Genomic DNA, 18,301 nt, shown 5'->3' with positions numbered 1-18,301 from the left:
CTCTGCTTCTTAAGTGACATTTTTTGAGGGGAGAACTAGATGTTAAACAATAGAGGAAAGTGTTAATTTGAGATGGTGCAATAGAACTGAGTAAAGCCTGAGGTTGGCTGTCTTGAGAGCAAGCATTTTGCTTCCAAGGCATTGCATTGCCAATACTCTGGGTTCAGGAGTTCACATTTATCTCTTGACTTCATTTTAGTCAGGCTATTGAAGACCATCTGTCCACTCACTAGGTATGGTTTATCCCACTGAGGCTTTTGTTTTCAGAGAGAAGATGTCAACCAAAAACTTGAGCTATTTAAGCAGTGTTGTGTTTGGTATGTTGCTGGCTCAACTGTGACTTCGCTGATAAGGCATCCAGACACAAGCACAACTATGCAGTGCCCTGGTTTATTTGGTGCCCTAGTTCACTTTAGCCACTGAAATGAGGCAGCACTCCACCAAGACAGGTTTTGTCACAAGCAGCATTTTCATAAGACATCGAGGGGGGAGCACAAAGTCAGAATAGCCCATGCTATTCCAGAATCAGAGCAGCATGCTCTTTCCCAACACGAGATCTTTTTGCTCTATCTGTAGTTACATTGTACACTGTGGATAAATATTTGTCAGTTAGGATATGTTGTGGAAAGGACTGAACCAATGAAGAGGGGAAGAAAAAAAAGAGGCTGTACGTTTCTTTTTCTAATAAATTTTATTTTATTTTACTTTTTCCATTTTGTGTCCTTTTATGCCACTGATTTCATTGTTGGCTCTACTGCATCAGGATGAAAGAGCATTGGTCAAAGATTTATTGTTGAAGCAATATAAATTCTCTGTTTAACCAGGCTGTGGAACATAATTTCTTTTCTTTTCTTTGTACAGTTGTTAAGCAACATATGCTACAGTTCAAACTGGTGTGTGGTGTGTGTGTCTTTTCATTTGTTTTTGCCTGGGGAACACATAGTTGTAGTTCCCTTCTTGGAACAATCTAGATGGTGTTTGTTGTGGAGGAATCACATGGTCCTAGCATTCAAACTGCAACATTGAGAGGGGAGGGAACTCTTGGATGGGGAGGGTGGAAAGACAGGTGTTTGGGGAGGGTGTGGAAAGAGAAAAATAGGAGGTGACAGATTGGGGTCCAGAGGTCTTTACTAGTAAAAGAGAAAAGAGCTGCTAAGGAATGCAGATAATAAAATGGACTAATAGAGATGGAGTGCAATGAGAACTGTGGAGTATTGAAAAGTGGGGGTGCCAGTTAACAGATGGGGAAGAGAGAGAGAGAATGCTATAGGATGCAGAGGGGAAAGGAGACACTAAGAAGCAAACAATTAAAATGTGATAAAAATGTTTTTCTATTAGCTGTGCAGCCCTCTTGAAATAATGAAAAGGATCCTCAGTGATTTGTGTAACAGGTCAAATAAGCACATCAAGGTTTTGATTGGATTTGGTTGCATATATATCCTTCTCAGTGTTGCTGTGCATGGGATGTCTAAGTTGTCTCCTATCAGGCACTGACCAGTTTGAGGCCTGCTTACCTTGTAAAGGTTAAAAGTATTGTTTGTGATCTGCCTAGTCACTGGTTGGAAGCAATTTAGAAAAGGAAAGAGGAAGTCTTATGCTATCTGTTCTGTGGAGATTTTAGGAGATTGGCTATTATACTCAAGGATTCCAGTTGTTTAAAGCTCTTGCTAATTCTGGACAGAGGCTGTGAGAGATAACAGTCTAGGGGATTTCCTGTCCTCTGGAACAAGATACTTTCAGCCCATCTACGGCAGTGTCCCTAGATTTATTTTCATTCTATGAAAATCCTAGTTATCTTCTGCCAATTGATAACGGAGTCATCAGGTGTGATCTGCTTTAAGAAGCAAGGAAACTTGCTTAGTTGAAAATTATATTTCCCCTCAATCTTAGGGCTCAGTTTTGAAGATAGCAATGTTTTCTGATATCAGCATAATCAATTAAATAATTGCATTTCTATTTATCTATTTATCTAGCTCCTGTGCAAGAGTGTTGTATTTTGTGTTCCAGTATTTAGTTTCTTGATTTCAAAGGAAGGAGTGCTCACTTAAAGTTGAGTGTGTGTTTGTGCATTTAATTTGGGTCTTTCAGGAGCCATGAGATGCTTGCCTGTTTTTTCTCTGGATGCCTAAATATATTTGTTTACAGTGAGCCACTGCTTGGGCTGGACTAAAACTTCTGGTAAAGAAGTTGCTTTAGATAATGCTTATGTTATTCACATTGTAAGCCACACAAAACTAGTTGGCACAGATGTGTCCAGTATAAGTTCAATGCAGCATTTGATGTGGTTATACCACCTTTTTCTATTGAGTCTTCAATCATCGTATGTGTTAAAACTGAACTGGGACATGCTCTACTGTCTACTCCCTATTCGTTGATGCTTCTCTAACATATTCTGGCATTACTAAAGCATATTTAGGCTTGTCAGGACTAGGTTTTTATTCTACCGAGCACGGAAAAAGTAATAGGAGTGAAACCTCCATGGAAAACAGAAGTGTTTACTAGTAAGCCATGTGATGTGCATGACAGTGGTTGTTCCACTTTTCTCATAGAGTGTAAGCAAGTATGATTTTGTTGACTTATACCTTCTTATTTGGACAGTGTACAATATAAACTTTTTTATTTTCTACATATACCTTTGATTACATATTTATTGATCCTGAAACTTTAATTGCATAGAAATACTTGTGTCATGCCTCCTGTAACAAGTTAGCACTTGAATAAGAGAGTATTGAAATGGCCACATTAATTTTAACTGCTTAAAATGACCGCATTAATTTTGGGGAAGGTGGAGTGGGAGCTATGGAGAAGATAACTCTTCTGGCAAGGAGGAAATTAGAATGCTCCTGAAGAGGGGAAAAAATCACATTCATTGAAATTTGCACACTCAAAGCTGAGGAGAATGGGGGAAGGAGGAGACTTAAGGGAGGGAATGGAATAGCAAATCACTTTGTCAGGTCCTGCCTTGGGGCTCAGGGAGAATGGTGTTCATGCTCGGCCACTCATTCAGACTTGAAGGCTGCTGCTGCTGCTTATGCCATAGGTCTGTTTGTTGTACTAAAAATAAAGCTTCCCATTAAGCCATCACAAGCTTTCTGAAATATAAATATGGGCCTTATGAACAACTATGTAGCCCACAGTGACCTCTCAAAATCTGAGTGCTCCAGATGGAAACTGTTGGTAGATGTTCAGTGAAGTAAACCCTTTCCCTCAGAATTTGTGAGTGGCAGCACTTACCCATTGCTATTGCAGTGCACGTGTGTGCGTGTGTGTGTGTGTGTTGATTTGTCTTGTTATAATGCTGTAAGTCTGTATGTGGAATGGCAGATTTAGTTATACTGTATTCTGATTTTTTTATCTCAAGTGGCTGATCTGGCAAACTCTTCAGACTACCAGAATGTTAGCTCCATCCGATACAGCACCATGAGATTAACACTCCCCTTTAAAAGGAATGATTGGGGGGGGGGTGGCTTTGAAAAGCCAGGCAGAGCAGGGCCTACTTTTGGAAGTAGGAATACCACCACAAGACTGAGGGAGTTAACAGTACCACTCTGTTCTGCCTTGATCAGACCACACCTGGAATACCACGTCCAGTTCTGGGCACCACAGTTTAAGAAGGATGTTGACAAGCTGGAATGTGTGCAGAGGAGGGTGATGATCAAGGGTCTGGAAACAAAGCTTTATGAGGAATGGTTGAAGGAGCTGGGTATATTTAGCCTGGAAAAGAGGAGACTGAGAGGAGATATGATAGCCATCTTCAAATATCTGAAGGACTATCACATGGAAAATGAAGCAAGCTTGTTTCTTCCTGTTCTGGGGGCGGGGGACTCAAACCAATGGCTTCAAGTTGCAAGAAAGGAGATTCCAACTAAACATCAGAAATAACTTTCTGATAGTAACAGCTATTTGTCATTGGAACACTCGCCCTCAAGAGGTTGTGGAGTCTCCTTCATTAGAGGTTTTTAAGCAGAGGTTAGATGGCCATCTGTAATGGATGCATTAGCTGAGATTTCTGCGCTGCAAGAGGTTTGACTAGATGACCCTTGGGATCTCTTCCAGCTCTACAATTCTATGTTTCTATGATTCTTAAGGTTTGGGGTAGCACAACCTGTTTTAGCTTGTTAATGGGCTGCCTCAGAAAGTGTGTACACTTCTACACAATTATGAAAAAAGTGTGCCTGCTTAAGCACATATCTGTTCACTCATTCCAGTGTATTTACCCCAAGTAGCTGATGAGTGGCCCCATTATTTCCAGTCCACACTCAGCCACTGTATCTTTTTCTTTCAACTAGTTATTTGGGAAGGTGCTCATCAGCTGCTGAAGTTTGCTAAAGGTGCTGATCGTATTCATACAGCAGCTCTGACTCTTCCTCAGCAATTTTCTTGTTCTGCTTTACTAAGCAAACCAATTGCCAGGTCCTTGCTTTTCCTATCAGGAAACCCCTTGCTTCTGTTCCTACAAAATCCTAAACAGAGATAGGTGTAAAATAATTGTGGGCAGGGGCAAATTGCAAGGGTCTAATTAAGAAGTCTTAACCTATCCTCCACCATGTATTGAGTTTGACAGATGTTACATCTTGTGTGTTAATGAGCATATCACGCCCATTTTACAGCAGCTACACTTGTTTTCAGTTTGTTTCTGGGCATGATTCAGGGGGCTGGTGACTATGCTTGAAGCCTGAGTCCAGGTAACCCAGAGAGCAGCCTCTTTGTGTACCATCCTGCTGCTCCCTTCTTCTCTTCATCCCAACTATGGCTGAAGCAAGACGTGAAATGTGTGAGAGAGCCTTCTCCCTGGCTATACCTAAATTGTGTTACTCTTTTCTATGGAAGGCCCAGTCGACCTTGTTACTGCCTGTCTCCTGGCATCTTGCTAAGATGCTTTTATTTAGACAGGCTTTTAATCTGCTTGTTTAGAAATTTGTAATGCTAACCCTGACCCTGCTGTTTCTAATATTTACTACTTGTCACAATTGTCTCTTTTCATTGATATTTATTAAGATGTGGTATGTTTTGTTTTCAAATTTGTAAGCCACCTTGCGTACTGTTTTTAACAGGGATATAAATTTTCTAAAATAAAAACAATGAACCCTAGGACTTACTTTGCAGGAAGTTAGACAAAGGCATCTTCAGTATCTTGACACTGTCAGGAGCAAAGGTTTGAAAGGGAAGCTGCTGTTAGCAAATATCTTCAGAACGAATGAATTTCAGTTGCAATTTTTTCCCCTATCTCTGTTTTCACAGAAAAGCAGGGTCCTGAAAGGAAGAGGATTAAAAAGGAGCCCGCAACTCGGAAGCCCAGCCTGCTGTTCGGAATGGGACTTCCAGGAATCCGTGCAGGTTATCCGCTCTCTGAGCGCCAGCAGGTTGCCCTTCTTATGCAGATGACAGCAGAAGAGTCTGCAAACAGTCCAGGTGTGGACAGTATAATTTGTGTTTAAGGTAGAATTAGGCCCTTATGGTTCTCCCTCAAAGTCTGCAGTTGCTGTCTTAGTGGGGATCTCAGAAACATCCAGTTAGGTGTTCAGCATACAAGGCTTGGAGAACTCCCCCGTTTGCAGCTAGTGAATCGACTTCACTTCTTCCCTTAGATCTCAGGCCCCTTCATTCCTGAGAGGAACCACAGCTGCTTTCTACAGTATTTGCTTAATCACAGTCTTCCATTAATGTCTCCATTGTGCCTGCAGAGGCATTCCTCTGCTTGGAAAGATTAACACTCCCATCCCCCAATCCCCCAGCCATTTCCTCTGCTTCAAGGCAAGATTGTAACTATATGGCAACAGCTCCCTCTAAAGGCTTTGGGGTTTTGGCTTTGAACTGAACTCCTCCTTCATGTGTGCTTTTCCCCACCTCTCCTGCCAGCAGTAGATACAACACCAAAGCATCCCTCTCAATCCACAGTTTGTCAGAAGGGAACTCCTAATTCTGCCTCCAAAACCAAAGATAAAGTAAACAAGAGAAATGAACGTGGAGAGACTCGGCTGCACCGGGCAGCTATCCGAGGAGATGCCCGACGCATCAAGGAACTCATTATTGAGGGTGCAGATGTCAATGTAAAAGATTTTGCAGGTAACCACTCTATTCATTCTGAATTGACTGCTGGAGTATGTTGGGGTGGGGGTGGGGTGGGGGTAGAAAAACAATACAATTGTTTCTTGGCTGAGACACTGAAGAAAACATTATACTAGAGCCCACATAATTAAGTTGCCCAGCTTGAACTAGGATAGGACTAGATTCATCAGAGGAGTAAGTGAGCAACCTGTAGTGGAACATTCAGAGTAAGTTGCTGAACAGTGATCCAGCTTGGGGATGTGTTGTATTTTGTTCTGTTTTTTTGCTGTCAAGAACCTTGTGATGTTGTCAGTGTTTCAAAAACACCCCCCCCCCCCCACACACACACAAAAAAACACAAAATGCGAGCAGTGCTGTGAGGAGGCCTAACAGATCCATTGCCTTGGATCAGGGATTCTATCTATGACTTTCTCTTGCCCATTTCATGTTGGTTGCATATTTCTAGCTGTGGCAGAGATCAGTTACCTATAAAGTTTTCACCTTCCATGCTGTATTCTCCCTCCTGATAGTTGCTGCTGTTCTGTCTTTTCTTTTTATTCTTTCCTCTTTTCAACTGCAGTGTTGTAGCCTCTGTTGTCCTAGCTTCAGCCACTGTGATACCTTCATATTCTAATGATTGTCGATCAGGTTTTTCCCCCTCATTCTTTAGGTAGTCCAAATTAATCTCTTATGTCCCATTATTTTGCCAAAAACTCCTGTTGTGCAAAATTTAACAGGTGCCAAATTGTGTTCATTGGGAGATCTAGGACTTGCTGCTTTGCTATCTTAGTATGCAATTCAGAAGCTACAATAGATGCTTATTTGAAATGACCTAGCACTGCCATGCAAAGGTTAAGGTTCACTGCACTTCTATAATGAGCAGCAAGTGCCTTATCCTGAGCCTTGTAATAGTTAGTACTGGTTTCTGATCAAGACACATACTAATTATAAGTCATTTATGCATCTAGATAACACTCATTCAGTAACTCAGACAGAGGCTTTCTAATAGTGAAGTTGTAGAAATAACTCTTTTGGGGAAACTTTTAAGGATTATTTTATTTGGAAATCAACCTGTTAGCATCATTTATACATTACATTCTAGGAGGCTTCAGTTTTTTATTCATTGCATTTTGGTATTCTTGTTTCTGTGGCAGCATTCTCTACCTACTACCTGATGCTGCAAAGCCACCAGAAAGCCAAGCAGACCTGTTTGTGGCATTGCAGCTATTTGTTAATATTCCAGACACTAAGGTTCAGGTGAGAACAGGAATTCTGTGAAAAATAACATTGACCATCTTTCTACATCAAAAGATGGTCCCTCCCTCATGCCCCTTTATTAAACTTCTGTTCTTTCCTTATTTCTAGTGGGGAGCTGGATGTATATATTATGTTGCCAGACAAAAGAGCCTGGATGGGCTAAATACCAGGCAAGAGTCAAGCTTCTGATGTCTTTACACTAATGCAGGGCTGGCGGGTGGTTCTACAGGCAAGCCTCTGTGCTGCCAGCCAGCATAATCAATGGAGGCACTGCTGTGTGACATAGTTACTGATCTGAAATAGGCCATCCATGTTATGTGTATGTTTTGTATGTGCATTTGCAGGTTGGACGGCTTTGCATGAGGCATGCAACAGGGGTTACTATGACGTTGCAAAACAGTTGCTTGCTGCAGGCGCCGAGGTCAACACCAAGGGCTTGGATGATGACACTCCGCTGCATGATGCAGCCAGCAATGGGCACTACAAGGTCAGTTCTTGCCAGATTTGAATAGTCAGCTGTTACACAGGCCCAAATGATCTCTCCCTGTGGCCACCATCAGGCTCTTCAGCTCTTTACTGTGTACTTTTTAGTTTATTCTTCCCTTCTACTATTGAAAACTTGTGGTTGAGGATAAGTTGCAGCCTTTGCAAGTCTTCTATAATGTCTTTACCACCTTCCTGATGTGTCCAGTGTCCTTATTTCTAGGTGTTTGAAGTGTAGCTACCCTGTTCGGTCCCAGAGAAACAAGAGAGACAAACTGGGTAAGGTGATAATGTATGTAAGGGTATTCCCTTATACTGAGACAGGCCAATGTCTATATCTAGCTGCTTATCACCTACCGTGAGTGACAAGGGCCTTCTACATGATCTCCTTTGCAATAAGGGAGGCAAGGAATTCAACTAAGGATCTTATACTTGTAGAGCATATTCCCTACCACTTAGCTTTAGCTCATATTTCTCTGATCAATGTGCTAGACTTTAAGCTACTTTATCACTAGCTGATAGTGAGCTGGTTTGTCAGCCTTTTGGATAATCTTCATTTCTGCTCCTTTGTCCATTATAGATGCAACTTAATGAGACTTTGTTTATGTCTAGGTGGTGAAACTGTTGTTACATTATGGAGGAAATCCTCACCAGCTTAACAGGAGGGGAGAGACACCATTAAAAGTAGCAAATTCCCCCACAATGGTCAATCTGCTCCTGGGGAAAGCCACATATCCTTCCAGTGAAGAGAGCTCCACAGGTAAGAGGTGGGAAGTGGCAGAAGGGTGTGGTGCAAATAACCTGTACCTCCATGCATAAGGAGACCTTCAGAGGGCTGTATTGTGCCAGGAGCACACCCTGAAACCTTTTGCTTAGTGCCTTCAGGGCCTTTAATAATGACCTCTGCTCCCTTGAGATTTGCATATTGTTCTTTATTGTTGCATGCTTGCAACAGCCCATCATTGGAAATCAAAGACTAGGCAGCTCCCTAACAAAGACTCCAGGAAATGCTCCAGGTTAATGTGGAACTGAATGCTTTGCTGTTCTACATCCTAAGGTTGGTGGAGCAGAGGCTGAATGTGATGGCATTACTTACCATCACTTTCTTGTGATCCTGAGGAAGATCAGATTTTAGTATTTTGCTATTTTGCTTTCACTAGAATTTATTTGTGAGGTTAAGCAATCAATTTGCCTCTCACCATTGCCTGTAGTAGAGTCAAGGCCTCCCAAACATCACATGAAAAGACAGAAGCAAGCCATTTGATACTTTGCCAGACAACTTTGCAGTGTGACGTATCCAGAAGTAGCACAGTTAATGCATATAATAAGTGGGGTCAGGAAGACTAAGTGTGTATCATGAATGGAGTAAGATACCCACATTTAGCATCCTCACTCAGCTGGTACCCTCTTCTGCCTATAACAAGCCTCAGCTATAAGATGCTCTATGATGCCTATTCGCTGCCTCCTCCCCAAGCCACATGTTCTATGCTGTAACATAATGATGCATTGTGCAGGTGGTTTTGAAGCTCAGCAGGGATGGGATTTTTAAGAAATTTGCTTGGCAAAGAGAGATGCAGAAAGGACTTGTGTCCAGCATTGCTTTGCAAGTAAAAGCTTGTAAAAGGTAGAGTTGTACTTTTTTGCGTAGGGATGAAGAGGTGAGCCTTTGAGAAAATGCAGTAAGAGGAAGTTTTTGCAGAGTGACGGGGAATCTGTGCAAAGAAGTGCTGATTAGCCAAGAGTGTGAGGTGTAAATACTTCATTCAGATCTCACCTTCACCTTGGACTTATCAAATGCCCTTACACAAATCACTGTTTATCCTAGTGTCATCCCTTCATCTGTAGCAAAAGGAAAACAGCTGGCCTTCCTTATAGGGGCATTGTAACAGTTAGTGGTGGAGTGCACACCAAATCCCCTTAAAGCACTATATAAATACTGTGTAGTAGCTTTGAGGCCTGTATGAGGGTGAAACACTTGGATGTGGTAGGGATGGGGCTGAGCATGACCAATGCTCCTGTGTTTTTTAAAAAAAGGCAGCACCTGAGATGAGGGGAATGGATGCACCATTTGCCTGATAATAAATTGGCACTGCAGATGTCTGGCTGTGCTGCAACTTATGGAAGCAGTCCCCTTTGAAACAAATGGATATTACACCCAGCAATCGCTCTTATTGGATTTGCACCCTTTCTGCCCAGATGCTCCAAATGGATTCCTGTCATTGACTCCCCTGCGCAGCTTTGGCCTTTTATTCCAGAGGACCCAGCAGACCACCGAGTAGGTAAAGCAGCCACAGCTATGCTTTGCACATGGAAGATAGATTGTCTGTTCAGGTATTGTGAGCAGGTTTCTGTGGAGAATGATGCTCCAGCTCCAGGTGAAAGTAGGTGTCGTACCTTACTCTTTATTTGTGCTCTTGTTTTTTCAGAGAGCTCAGAAGAGGAAGATGCTCCTTCGTTTGCACCATCCAGTTCCATTGATGGCAACAACACAGACTCTGAGTTTGAGAAGGGCCTGAAACACAAGGCCAAGAACCAGGAGCCTCCCAAAGCTGTCACACCCGTGAAGGATGAATATGAGTTTGATGAGGATGATGAGCAGGACAGGGTCCCACCAGTTGATGATAAACATCTTCTGAAAAAGGATTACAGGAAAGAGACTAAAGCAAATAGTTTTATTTCTATCCCCAAGATGGAAGTAAAAACTTATACTAAAAACAGCACAATCACACCAAAGAAAGCATCCCATCGTATCCTTTCAGACACATCTGATGAAGAGGAGACCAGCCTGCCTGTGGGGACTGGGGAAAAGCTGCGGCTGACAACCCATTCTATCCTCCCCAGCAGCAAGGCTCGAGAACCTTCTAATGCCAAACAGCAGAAAGAGAAAAGCAAAGTGAAGAAGAAGCGCAAGAAGGAAGCAAAGGGCAAAGAAGTTCGGTTTGGCAAAAAAAATGACAAGTTTTGTTCCTCTGAATCAGAGAGTGAAAACCTGGAGAGTGAGGAGGATGACAGAGACTCTGTACAAAGTGCTACCTGTGTAAAGGACTCCAGATTGGTGTTAAAGGAGTCATCCTTGTTTAATTCCCTTTCTGCTTCTTCTGCCTCTTCCCATGGGAGTTTGGGGTCTCAGAAGCATAATGCTACCCTTGCAGAACAGCACTCCAAGCACTGGAGGACAGACAACTGGAAAACAGTCTCTTCTCCAGCCTGGTCAGATGTCAGTTCTTTATCGGATTCAACAAGGACGAGGCTGACCAGTGAGTCTGATTACACGTCTGAGGACTCAAGCCTGGAATCATTGAAGCCTGTGAGGAAGAAGCAGGAGCCCAAGAAGCGTGCCCAACATGGAGCTGCTGTGATTGTGGAGAAGAAAAATTCATTCCATGCCAGTGTTGATGGAGCTATTCCAAAGCGAGACAAGGAGGGGAAAGTTGTAAAAAAGCATAAAACAAAACACAAACACAAAAACAAAGAGAGAGGCCAGTGTCCTGCCACCCAAGACATTAAAATAATCAAAGCCTTTTCTTTTGACTATGAGGACTCTAAGCAGAAGACCGATAAGGCTTTGATTGTGGAGACTGAATGCCCTGTTGAGAACAAGCTCAAAGTGCTTAAGCATGAGAGGGAGCACTTCAAGAAGGAAGACAAATTTCAGAAAACTAAATCTGAGGAGAAGGAGTGGCTGTTTAAAGACGATGCTGGAAAAACCTCCAAAGAGGAGAAATCCTTGAAAAAAGCCAAGGAGGCAAGTAAAGATCTCAGTAAAACTTTCAGAGAAGAAAAGAGCAGCAGATTGGAAAAAGAGAAGCCCATAAAGGAGAAATCTCCTAAAGAGGAAAAACCTCGAATACATAAGGAAGAGCGAAAGAAAAAATCTAAGGACAAGCAGTTCAAGACTGATAAGAAAAATGAACTGAAGGAGGAAAAACCAGCAAAACCAGAGAAGGAGAAAGCCCTGAAAGAGGAGAAAGAGAGATGTAAAAAAGACAAAGGTTACAGGGAGGAGCCCAACTTTGAAGAGTTTAGTAATAAAAACCAGTTTTTAGAAAGCGAGGACACAAAGTTCAGCCTCTCTGATGATCAGCAAGATCGGTGGTTTTCAGATTTGTCATCGGATTCTTCTTTTGATTTCAAAGGAGAGGATAGCTGGGATTCACCAGTGGCAGACTACAGGGAAATTCAAAATGACACTGTGACAAAACTCATCATAGAAACGGTGAAGGAGGAGATAAAAGACAAGAAGCGGGATAGTAAAGCAAAAGATAAGAGGGAGTACAGCGAGAAACGTAATGAAAAAGACACTTTTCTAAAAAAGAAAGAGAGGGAATATGTTGAGCGGAACTCTGAGAAGAAAAAGGACCAAGTTGAAAAGCATAAAAGTATTTCTAGTTATCTGCCTGAAAAGAAAAGAAAGGATTCTGCTGAAAGCTTTAAAGAGAGAAAGGAAAAGGAGGCTAGTGAAATTAACAGAGAGAGAAGAGATTTGCCTGATAGCTCTAAAGATAGAAAAGAAGTTAAAATTAAACAAGAAGAATCCTACAGAGATGAATTTAAAGACTATGGCTGTGAAACATTCTTCAAAGAAAAATCTGAACCTGAATTTAGTGGGAAAAATGTGGAGAACTGGGATAGGCATCATTCAGGAAAAGAGAAGAAAGATGTGCCAGAGAAGGACAAGAAAGAGAAATTAAAAACAGAAAAGTACAAGGAGAAATTCAAAGTAGAGGACAAAGAGAGAAATGAGAAAGCTTTGCCGGAAAAAAACCAGAAGGACAAAGAATTAGATAAAGGTTTTAAAGAGAAGAAAGATACAAAGGAGAAATATAAAGATCCCCACAATAAAGATAAAGAGAGAAAGGGTTCACTAGACCAAGTTAAAGAGAAGAAAGAGAAGAACTTTTCTGGAGATAGAGAGGATTTCCACGAGAGGAGGGATGAGAAAAAAGGCCGGGAGAGGACATGGTATAACATCTTAGATATCTTCACAGATGAAAGCGAAGATGAGAAGGATGATTACAGCCTAAGTGGGTTCAAACTTGGAGAGAGCCTTGGGAGCGAAATGCATCGTATGGATAGCATGCAAGACAAAGACGATAGCATGGTAGCTGAGAGAGACCTTTATGTCCCTGACAAGCACAGGAAATACTCCTCTGATCGGCAGCATTCCACTGAGAAACAGAAAGACAAAGAGTCAAAAGAGAAGAAGAAGGACAAAGGGTTACCAGAGGGTGGAAAGGAGAAAAAAGAGAAAAGCTCCTTTGAAAAACACAAAGAGAAGAAGGACAAAGACTCAGTAGAGAAGTATAAAGACAGGAAGGAGAGAAGCTCAGTGGACTCAGCCCAAGAAAGGAAGGCAAAGCAGAAATTCCCTGAAAAGGTGGAAAAGAAACATGCTGGGGAAGAGAAGGTTAAAAACAGACACAAGGAAAAGCTAGATAAAGAGTATACTAAGGAGAAACGGTCTTCGAAAAGCGGAGAAGCAGAAAAGAGCTTGCTGGAGAAACTGGAGGAAGAAGCCCTCAATGAATACAGAGATGACTCCAATGATAAAATCAGTGAGATTTCTTCTGATAGCTTCACAGACAGAGGGCAAGACCCCGTACTCACCAATATCTTTGAGTCTTCCAACCTTTCACTTGCAGATGCCAACGAAGAGAAATTTAAGGAGTCTCTGCCTTTGCCTTGCCTTCCAGATAAACTCAAGGAGAAAGAGAGGCACAGGCATTCTTCATCCTCGTCAAAAAAAAGCCATGAAAAGGAAAAAGCAAAGAAAGAGAAAGCTGAAAAGAAAGATAAAACAGATGAGTTTAAAGACTCCAGCAACAGGAAAGATTCTACTCAGTATGAGAAGGACTTTGCCATGGATGGAGAAGGCATTAGTATTTCTTATGGAACAAAAACAGAGGCTGAAGAAGAACTGGACAAAAACATGGAGTATTTGTTTCCTGAAAAAAAGGAAAAGAATGATGCTGAAAGAGAACTTCCAAAGAAGGCAGAGAAAGACAAAGCGTACAGCTCCAGCACAGTCAGCACAACCAAAGAGAAGAAGAAGAGGGACAGGCATAAAGAAAAGTGGAAAGAGGAGAGAGAGAAGCACAGAGACAAACACACTGATGGTTTCTTTAGGCACCACAAGGAGGAGCAGAAGTCTGCCAAAGACAAGGATAGCTCTCAAGTGATCACTGTTAAAGACAAATCAAAAGAGGAAACACCCAAATTTAATGACCTCAAAGTAAAGGAACGACTCAAGGAAAATCAAGAAAAGGACAAATCAGAGTGTCTTAAAATGAGCAACGGGAATGATAAAATAACCTTACCCAAAGAAGGCACCAAGAAGGACATCAGACCCAGGGAAAAGCTTTTGGGAGATGGTGACCTAATGATGACCAGCTTTGAGAGGATGCTGAGCCAAAAAGATCTTGAGATTGAAGAGCGCCACAAGAGACACAAAGAGAGAATGAAACAAATGGAGAAGATGAGGCATAGATCTGGAGACCCCAAATTAAAAGACAAAGTCAAGGCCAATGAGGATATGCGCAAAAGGAGTCTGGATTTGACTACAAAGAAACCACTAGCGCCTGACACTCAGTTAAAGGACAAGAAACTCAAAGATCTAGGCCCACTGGCTCCAGTAGTATCCCCAGATAACAAGAACCAACCTGTTGTTGGGGTGGATTCCAAGGATTGGATAGCCGGCCCCCAAATGAAGGAAATCCTACCTGCGTCTCCAAGGCCAGATCAGAACCGGCCAACAGGGGTTCCAACACCAGCATCTGTTGTTTCTTGCCCAAGCTATGAAGAGGTGATGCAGACACCAAGGACTCCATCTTGCAGCAATGAAGATTACACAGATCTGATGTTTGACTGTGCTGACTCTCAGCATTCATTGCCCATATCCACCATGTCCATGAACGCTTGTTCTCCATCTTTCTTTGACAGATATTCCAACTCTTCAAGTGGATTCCCGGAGAACCCAAGTCAGACCCCAACAAGGACTATCCCCTCCACAAATCTTCACCGTTCAATGTCTGTAGATATCAGAAGAGCAGCAGAGGAAGAGTTCAATGTTGGGGACAAATTTTTCAGGCAGCAAAGTGTCCCAGCCACTTCTAATTATGATTCTCCAGTTCAGCACTTGATGGAGGAGAAAGTATCTCTCCCCTCCATTCCCATAGAAAAGTTCCCATGTTTGTCCCCAGAATATTATTCACCAGACTATGGAGTCCCATCCCCTAAAGCAGAGGCATTGCATTGTGCACCAGGAACTGTGGGCAATGTTGTTCAGTCCCCTGAAAGTGTATTTTCTGGATTGCAAGCCAAATCTTCCCCTTCTCATAGAGATGAACTGCTTGCCCCTTCTGTTGAAAGTGCTCTCCCTCCAGATCTTGGCCTGCCTTTGGATGCCACAGAAGAGCAACAAGCAACTGCTTCCATTATGCCCCCAGAGTCCAGCTTTTTACCACCAATTGAAGACAATGAGTTTGGCTCTAGCATTCCGGAACAGAATAGTACTGAGTGGGAGACCACTTCAACAAGAAATCTGGATCCTCCTGTGCCTCAGAGTTTGATTGGCAATCCTTCTGATCATGCTGTCAGCTGGACAGTGGGATCAGAGCTGCTCATTAAATCTCCCCAACAGGGTCCTGATTCCCCAAAGCCTTTCTGTTCTCCAGACATCACGCATCCCACACCTGTGCCCTTCATTTCTGCAGATTCCCTACATCCCAGTTCCCCCGTTTCATACTCTCTCTCGGTGACTGAATCAAGGCTTGATACAGCAAAGGAAGATGCTGAAGAAGCAGTTCCAACAGAAATGGTGACTGCAGAACAGCAGGCTTCATATGCAGATTCCCCTGCTAGATTAGACACTTCCTTTATTAGTGGTAGTAAGCCTGTTCCAGAGGAAGCATCTGACACACCTTTGCAGCCAGCTAGCATGCCAGCAGAATTGAAAGTGGAGTCTGTTAATGCTCTGGAAAACTTGGAAGAGAGCACCATTGCCCCTGTAAATCCTGAGGAACAAGCTGCATGGCCTGATCCATTTCCAAATTCAGAGGATGACTTAGACCTGGGTCCTTTCTCTTTACCAGGATTGCCACTTCAATCAAAAGATGTTCCAGAGGAAGAATTGGCAGAGTCAGCTGAAAACACTCATGCGGCAGATCAGGAAACCACCAGTGCAGACTTTGTGGATGTTGGGGTGTCTTTGGGGGCTACAAACAAGCAGGATGATCTAACTCTTAACCAAAAGAGCATCCTTCCTGAGGAGCCAGATCTACAAGCTGATGAGCAAAAGGCCAATGAGATTTCACTAGAAGTTGTGTCAGAAGCATCAAGTGCCCCAGAACAGAAAAATATAGAAGAAGCGGAGGCTCCCCAGAATATTCAGGAGGTGACACCAGCAGATCTTGCTCAGTCAGAGACCAAGGAGGAGGAAACCAATTGTGAAGAACTCTCCTCAGCTACTCTTGCATCAGACAGTGGTTCTCAAGTTAGTTTGAGCCAAGCAATCAGAACTGAGAGCACTGATGTTCAAGACGTAGTGGTACCTGGAAGCAACAGCCAGATCCCTTCCTCTCAGACAGAGGTGCTGCAAGGGAGTACCCAGTTAGAATCTACAGAGCCACCACCCAAACCAGTCCCTGAAACCCCAAAGCCCCCCAAAATCGAAGAGATCCCTCAACGGATCACCAGAAACCGAGCCCAGATGCTTGCCAATCAAAACAAACAGAATGCTGCTGCTGCTACTACTGCTACTGCTACTGCTACTACTACTACTACTACTACAACTACTACTACTACTTCTGAAAAAGAGTTCCCCCCTGCTTCTGCCCCTTCAACACGAGCAAAAGGGCGTGTCTCAGAGGAGGAAGATGCCCAGGCACAACATCCGCGGAAGCGCAGGTTCCAGCGCTCCAATCAGCAGCTGCAGCAGCAAATCAACACCTCCACCCAGCAAACACGGGAAATGATCCAGCAGACACTGGCTGCAATTGTTGATGCCATCAAGTTGGAAGACATTGAACCTTACCACAGCGACAGGTCCAATCCCTATTTTGAGTACCTACAGATCAGGAAGAAAATTGAGGAGAAGCGGAAAATTCTCTGCTACATCACTCCCCAGGCACCCCAGTGTTACGCTGAATATGTCACTTACACAGGCTCATACCTGCTGGATGGCAAACCTTTGAGCAAGCTGCACATTCCAGTGGTGAGTAACCTTACACCGCTTGCTGTCTTTATAAACCATGCTAGCATGGAAAAATCCAATCCCACCAGCAATATCTACCCTTCCTGCATCACAAGTGCATGCTGTAGCCCTGGGGAAGGTATACCTGAACTCTGTTACCTTGGCAGAGGCCCCCTTAATCTATTTTAACCTTATCTTACCATAAAAGGCCCTAAAACTTAAAACTTAAAGCTTATTAATACCAAATTCTCTTAACCATGACATATTCTTACATAATTCTTTTTAACATTTCTGCTAAAGCCAAATAATTTCATTCCAACATTTTTCTAATACTCTTTACTTTTACAAAATTTTCCTAAATAAATTGTTTAAAACTTTCTTCCAATCTTCATCCAACATTTCTTTCTCCTGGTCTCGGGTTTTGTCAGTCCTTTCTATCCCATCCATCTAGTCCATCAACCTGGTAATCTTATATCCGAGGCCCTTGGATCTCTTCCATGTCCCATCCGCAGATCTTCTTCATATTTATACCTGTGCTTTACTTTGTCTTCTGCTCCTTTCACTCGGGGAGACTCCAGCTTGACAATGTTTTTGTCCCTTCTCGACAGATCAGCCCCTTTTCCAAAGTCAACACTGAACTCCATATGGTATTTAAAAACATGTTTCAAAGTCCCTCCAAAGTTAAGGGCCTGCACAACCCCGGACGCCTCCCACCCCAAAGCCAGACTTGAAAGGTCAAAACATCCCTGCATAGGGGGGTCTATCCAGCCCCCCATCTCCAAACCAAACAGAACTCTGTCTCTCCAAATCTGGCTTTCTCCAGGTTCATTCATCAAGTCCAACAACTCATGTTCCTGCTGGGCCACAGTTCCCTCCATCTCTGCCTCACTAGGTCCAGCAACAGCCTCCTCCCTCATCTGATCTGTCAAAGCACACTCCTGAGTGGGTTCTATATAAGTACCCACTGCCTGTCCAAACTTTCCCATCCCAACAGTCATCAAATCCATCTTCTCATGTAACTGTTCCAATAAAGCACTTATCTTACAAAAGGTCAACACCAGAGCCTCCGAATACATTGTTGTTGAAGGTCAGAGTCTGTTCCCACGATCTTAATCTATTGCAGCTGCAAAGCTCCCCAGTTCGAATTTAATAACAGTTTCACAAGCTCCCTGTAGGGCAAAAAACTTCTATTTGTATCCACCTCTCTCCTTTTTTTTTTTTTAAAGCAAATCTAACAACAAAGTTTCCTTTTTCAGATATTTTGTCAATATTTTGTTCCTTTTAGATGCGAAGGGGAACAATGGAATCAATATGTTTCTCTTC

At 42.8% G+C, this 18,301-nt stretch overlaps 1 protein-coding gene across 3 annotated transcripts in view; it reads left to right on the top strand.

The window, feature by feature from the left end:
* ANKRD11 (ankyrin repeat domain containing 11) overlaps positions 1-18,301 on the top strand; it is a 199,015-nt gene that overhangs the window by 168,932 nt on the left and 11,782 nt on the right. Inside the window, exons 5-9 of one of the 3 annotated variants that reach the window (XM_081017738.1) lie at positions 5,242-5,412; positions 5,899-6,066; positions 7,650-7,792; positions 8,401-8,548; positions 10,215-16,999. In XM_081017738.1, coding sequence (XP_080873864.1) covers positions 5,242-5,412; positions 5,899-6,066; positions 7,650-7,792; positions 8,401-8,548; positions 10,215-16,999 — 7,415 coding nt within the window. Of the gene's footprint in view, positions 1-5,241; positions 5,413-5,859; positions 6,067-7,649; positions 7,793-8,400; positions 8,549-10,214; positions 17,000-18,301 lie in introns of all 3 variants that reach the window. The other 2 variants (XM_081017737.1, XM_081017736.1) reach the window with 2 other exon arrangements.

Source organism: Podarcis pityusensis (assembly GCF_964106645.2).
Source record: "Podarcis pityusensis genome assembly, chromosome: 8".
In the NCBI taxonomy this organism is placed as follows: domain Eukaryota; kingdom Metazoa; phylum Chordata; class Lepidosauria; order Squamata; family Lacertidae; genus Podarcis; species Podarcis pityusensis.
This window is presented reverse-complemented; position numbering and strand designations above follow the sequence as displayed.